This window comes from Tachypleus tridentatus, unplaced genomic scaffold (assembly GCF_004210375.1).
Source record: "Tachypleus tridentatus isolate NWPU-2018 unplaced genomic scaffold, ASM421037v1 Hic_cluster_2, whole genome shotgun sequence".
Classification (NCBI taxonomy): Eukaryota; Metazoa; Arthropoda; class Merostomata; order Xiphosura; family Limulidae; genus Tachypleus; species Tachypleus tridentatus.
In genome coordinates, this window is record NW_027467782.1 from 15,296,514 (window position 1) to 15,302,696 (window position 6,183).

Here is a 6,183-nt window from a genome sequence, read left to right on the forward strand (position 1 = left end):
CTAAAAAAATTGGTTTAAGGGTTTTTGTCCTTATATTGCAGTACATACACGTGTGCACACATTTTCAGGTTCACTCTCCATATAAAAATAACGTTGTCACCAAACATAGAAGTTAATTAAAAGTCATTTACAAATGTCACGTTTCTTTTTGTGTATGTGATTTAAGTCTTAGTGAATTCTACAATATACAAGAAAACACATTAGCAATTTGAGGTTTAGAATATTAATAAGGATTTCTGCCCGCAAATAAAGAAATGTGTTCCACAACATTTCAACAACACTATATCTGTTATAACCAGAGCGAATAATTATTAGTGGTTTACGTGTCGTTAATGTTGACTACATTTTGTTATAAAAGTGTATATAAGAAGTTTGTTGACAAATACAAGATAACATGAGCTTAAAAGCTAAGTCTGCTTTTAATAAAGACAGCGCCATCTGATTTTTTGTTATAATTACGGGTTAAATCAGTTAAAATAAGATATAATTAAAAAGATATTCATATTTTAAATCCAGACCTGTTTATGTAATGGCGATACCCACACACACACACATACATATATATATATATAGAGAGAGAGAGAGCGATCTATACATTCCAAAATGTTAGCTCTTGTAATCAAGTGCAGAAATAAAGTAAATATTAACGAATAATATATATATATTGAACCAAGCCTTGCTTGAATCTTAAAGCTAAAAACCTAATTTTCGAAATTCATTTATACTGCTGTGTTCAATATAAAGTTCTTAAAAGAAAGTTGACACAAACAAATCATAATTTTATTAACTATAACCTGAAGGTAGCATCTCGAGAGATGGTTTGTCTTTTAAAAACCTATTTCTACTCTAAAACTGGTTAATATATTTTACTAATAGAATCCTAACTTGAGAATTAAGTTATATATTATTTCTCTAAACTTAACTGTTGCAAAAACGTGCTTATGTATCAGACTTAAATTAACAAAAACGATAATGAAATTCTCAATATAAACGGACTGTTTGAAATCCATTTTTAAAATTGAAAAAAACATTACGACCTATAAGAAAATACGATTATTATAACTGTGTATGTCACTTTGTCCAATAGATGTGGTTCGTTCTAGGGTTCACATATGTTCTGAGAGAAAGAAATCACAAATACACAGCGATTCTTAACAAACTTGCACATATTGTTCGAATTACCATTCTCCACTTTGCACATTTAATATAAAAATTGTCATCATACGAAACGTCTCACTAGTGCTTATACTGTTCACGAATCGTTTTTACGATATCGGCGAAACATCAAAACCTTCTAGTCTAATAATAATTAAGTACGGGCATTCTACATTAATTTGGTCTCCATGAGGAAAGGTACTATTGGTCCCAATGGACGTCTACTCATGAACAGATTGCTCTAATGCCTTTTTAGATTTCCTTTGCACTAAATTCGTCAGCGTATAAAATTGCTCTTTATCTCTAATATCTATACTTGTGACGTGTTCGAAACAGCAAGGAAGAGAAATATCACATTTTTGGGGTAACTTTATTTTTTCCAACTTCCTGGAATTTTTCCCTTTAGCTTTAGGAACGGATAAAGATATATTGAGAGGATCCGACGTCAGTAGGTCGACTTGTTCGTGAAACTGTCTGGCAGCTGTTTTGTTTTCGAAACTGAAACCACCCATTTGGCTGTGATCGGTGGAAAGGAACATGGTGTGAAAAGTATTATCTTGGGCCTCGTAATTCGTCAAATTGTCAATGACATCATGCCAAAGAATGACACCTGTGCTTTTTTCGGCGAAGACCAGTTTCAGTTTTCGTTTAGTTCGTGCTCTCGTTTCTCCTTCATCAAACAGCAGGACAGGGATACCTGTCAGGGATAACTGCCATTCTTCCTCTGGCTTTCTCAGATACAGATTGGCCAGACACTGGCACACAAATACAAGTGTTTTGTGGCTACGAAAAACCGTTTCGACTTGGGCTATGTCAATTCGCTGCATATGTTATTTCATTCATCTTCTAAATCCTGTCGAAAATCCGCATCGTTGAAAGAACCACAACTGATACTTTTGTCTGTGTCCTCTACATTAATTCGGCCCAGAGTACCATATTTTTCTGTCAGTTTTTGTACGGCTACCTTTTCTTTGGAAGATGGTTCGTGTGAAGCTTCTGAGTAGATGATATTATCTGAATAGTTCGTATCTGGAATACTGAAAGTTCTATTTTCTGAACATGACTTCACAAAGTCATTTTTTTCACAAGAAGTATGTTGAATATTTGACATATGATCAGAAATTTCCATGTTTATGCCATTATTTGAAATCGTTTTTCCTTTATGAATATTTAATGAATTAATTCTTTCTGTTCGTCTAAACTATGAAAGGTGGAGATCCTTCTATAAAACTCAAATATTTTACACAAAAACCTTGAAAGACGTTGAGTGTATACCTTAATATCTGTATAATACTTCGTGTGGTAGATTTCTTCAGGAACTTGTGACATAACCTCCACATAATACAAGATTGTTTTTTCTCCATGAAAATAATAAAAAACGCAACAATTAATACATTTTATTTTTATTTTTACTAGATACACAAATTATTTATATACATTCGCATAAACGAGGTTTATGTAAACTTGTATGAAGCAACACTCTAGTAAAGTTAATTTTAAACAGAAATTTATTTTGTACCAACAATCTGAACAATATTATAAAATTTATTTCATTTCTGAATTATTTCATGTTATATCTCTGAAATCATTATCGACATTAAAAACTACGGAATTTTAACACTAACTTTCCGAAAAATAGGCTACTCTAATGTCTGTAATAAAATGAAGTATTTACGATTGAAATTAATACAATGTTACAATACTTTACACAGATACCGAAACATATGTGAAATCTCTTTTTATGGCTAGTCCTGTTTTTAATAACTATTTATTGTCCGTGATAAGGAAAAAATCCACTTGAAGTAAAAATGTATTATCAAGATGGCTGGTACGAGTATTGAAACTTTAAGTAAAGTAAAGTGAAGAACAACATTTCGACATTCTTATGTCATTTTCATGTCAACAAAGAGAAGTTGCAAAGATTTTAATGTTGTATTCTTTTTATTGTGAATAAATGTTCATAACAAATGACGTTTTTAGACTATTTAAAGGTGGGGTAATATTACAGGTATTATTCTCGAACTGATAACTCATTTTCAAAATTATAACTGCAATGAAAAGCCTGTTCTACAACTTACACTCAGAGTTATAACTGTAAACAAAGGCCTATTCTAAAATATTCTAATAATTAGCTCTCCAAAGTGGTATCTAATGGTCAGTGATACCGTGAAATATATTCTGAATTTATTGTAGGTTTTTTCAGTAATGGCAAAAGATAAATATTATGAAGGCAAGAACCCTCTGTGATTCCCCCAGTAGCACAGTGGAATGTCGGCGGACTTATACCACAAGAAACCGGGCTTTGATACCCATGGTGGGCAGAACACAGATAACCCTTTGTGAATTTTTGTGTTTAATAACAAACAACAATGGCAACCCTTTGTTATAACCCAACATTTATTTTCGAATTGATGAACTGGAAATTCTAGGATAAGAAGGAATCCGTTTCCAGAAATACAGTATTAACCTAGTACGCTACTAATAACTTATTACGTTATTGAATTGCTCCGAAAAATTAAAGGTTACTAAAATAAATAAGAACGAATCCTTAATATCTACAACACTTGGATCACTTTTAGGCATGGATAATCTACTAGTCGATTTATTAGCTATATTTTTCTGTATAGGCAATACCAAGCATACAACCCGATTCAACTTTATTACTCAGCACGTTATCTACTCGCCTACCCTCAAATAGAAATTCTTTTAGGCACGATTAGAGTAGATTCATCTATGAGACTTTGGACGTGATCAAATACGTCAGTCGAAAGGGTTTGATCTTCTGAATTCAAAACTGCAATTAAATCTCAAATACATCAAGAAATGACGAAGCTGTGAGCTAAACGTTTGTGCTCTTAAAAAACAACAACTCAGAGGTGTACTACGAATCGCTATGCCGCGGCTAAAAATAACAGTAAGAGCTAGTTAGTATTGACCCTACAATACTGATAAACAGTATGTTTTCAAGGCGATATCGGTACAAAGATATCAGAAAATAGTATTACGATTTTAAACAAAAGATTAAAGAGCAAAAGGGAAATAAATCTTAATTATCTGTATCCACATAATTATTCCTGTTATCGCTGATTAAAGACGAAAAATAATTCACGTTAACTACTGGTCTTGGAGAAAAGTTTGGAACGAATATTCGAATCTTGCACGACAGCGATATACGTGTGAGACAGGTTTCAAACGCTCAACGAGTTTTTTTTAACGTTATTAGAGCCAAATCAACTTTAGGGTTAGCACTTATCTTCCAGTTCACGTCGTATTACCTTATAAGACTGAAACAACTTTTCCAATCCAAGCATGTACTTCCAAATATTTGTTTAATGTTCTTGTTCAGTTACTTACTCGTCGTTTCGCCAGCCCTTCTTTTTTTCACAGGTACAACTTAAATACTGAAGGGCTATTCGAATTTACAGCTCTCAGCCAAGTTTACAAAATTATCTCGAAGATATGTATTACATTACGTGAATAGTTAGTTGCACGAGGTGAAGGCTTATATCAACATCAGTCTTCAAGTTCTTACACTGTCCACTAGAATGGGGTGCTCTCGCTAACACAGAAGTAATCTTACAGGCTCGTCAAGATAAAATCGGTTTTGTTTGTTTGTTTGTTTGGGAATTTCGCACAAAGCTACTCGAGAGCGATCTGTGCTAGCCGTCCCTAATTTAGCAGTGTAAGACTAGAGGGAAGGCAGCTAGTCATCACCACCCACCGCCAACTCTTGGGCTACTCTTTTACCAACGAATAGTGGGATTGACCGTCACATTATACACCCCCACGGCTGGGAGGGCGAACATGTTTAGCGCGACGCGGGCGCGAACCCGCGACCCTCGGATTACGAGTCGCACGCCTTACGCGCTAGGCCATGCCGGGCCGGATAAAATCGGAGTTCGATAAGCGGTGGGCACAGTCAAATATAGTCCGTTATGTAGCTTTGCATTTAACAAGAGACAAGTGAGCACAACCGTTAATCCAACTAATTTTATCATATTGAGCAATTATATATTTCTGTCTAAAACCTGAGAGTAAAATCAGTTACTTTTTATGTTTATTATAGTGTCGTTAAAGAAACCGTTTGTACAACGATGAACTGACGAGCAAACGAAACTCACCTACGGCATTCATATAACCGCTATCGACCTGGAAATACCGGCTTTGAAGACCCACGGGGCTGCGGAAGTATTTTGGATTTCTTTTAAAGGACCCTTCATGCGAAGCATCAAGTTTGATAGTGTAACAAGCTTTCTTTGGTTGCTTTACCAGTTTCAGCCCTTAAAGATGCCATCTTTAAAACTTTACTGACAGGAGCTAAGTTACGATTTTTAACCCAAGATAACAAAAAGTAGTACCTGAAAAGTACAGTCAAGACATAATCGCTGCCCATATTTACTTTGTACAACCTCTCGACTGGCCTGAACGAGACCGAAACACTTAGAGAGACCAAGTACGACAAAAATAAAAAGAAATTCAACGAATGAAGACATGCTTGATTGATTTTAATCCATAAATTTTAAACGATTATGTTATAACTTTTTTACGGTTTGTTTTACGTAATCAATGCCAGGGTAAAAATATTTCTTCCAATCTCAAAATCCTGACTACTGTTAACACGCTACTAATAACCTACAATGTAAAATAAGACTTGTAACCATATAATAACAAAGTAATATTTGATTGGTGTTACATGTAAACAGCTATACTGGAGAAACTTGTTACTAAAGGAATTTGAACTTAAAACAAATAAAAAAGTCTCATAAAAGTAAAAACTATTATGAAATATATGTCGCCAGGAGACAACAGTTAAACTGTACTAGTTTTGTCTCAGTAATTTAGGTAATAGAAATATTTCGTGCACACTTGTACAAACAGATACTATTGTATACTATCTAAACAATTTGACACGTGAAGACTGCTTTTATAAAAGTCTTTTAAAATCCGACAAGTACAAGCAATTTTTCTCCCATCAAGACTTAACCCAAGGGCATAGGGGTCAGTGAAATCTCATAGTCAAAGGGCGAC

The 6,183-nt window shown here is 34.1% G+C and overlaps 1 protein-coding gene across 1 annotated transcript; it reads right to left on the reverse strand.

The window, feature by feature from the left end:
- Nucleotides 1-1,376: 1,376 nt before the first annotated feature.
- LOC143243302 (uncharacterized) lies at nucleotides 1,377-1,982 on the reverse strand. The gene has a single exon (XM_076487152.1). It carries the CDS (start codon nucleotides 1,980-1,982, stop codon nucleotides 1,377-1,379), a length of 606 nt encoding a protein of 201 aa, XP_076343267.1.
- Between the last annotated feature and the right edge of the window lie 4,201 nt (nucleotides 1,983-6,183).

Bases quoted from the DNA above. Each gene is read 5' to 3' on its own strand.
- LOC143243302 (XM_076487152.1), bottom strand. From the start codon at position 1,982: ATGCAGCGAATTGACATAGCCCAAGTCGAAACGGTTTTTCGTAGCCAC.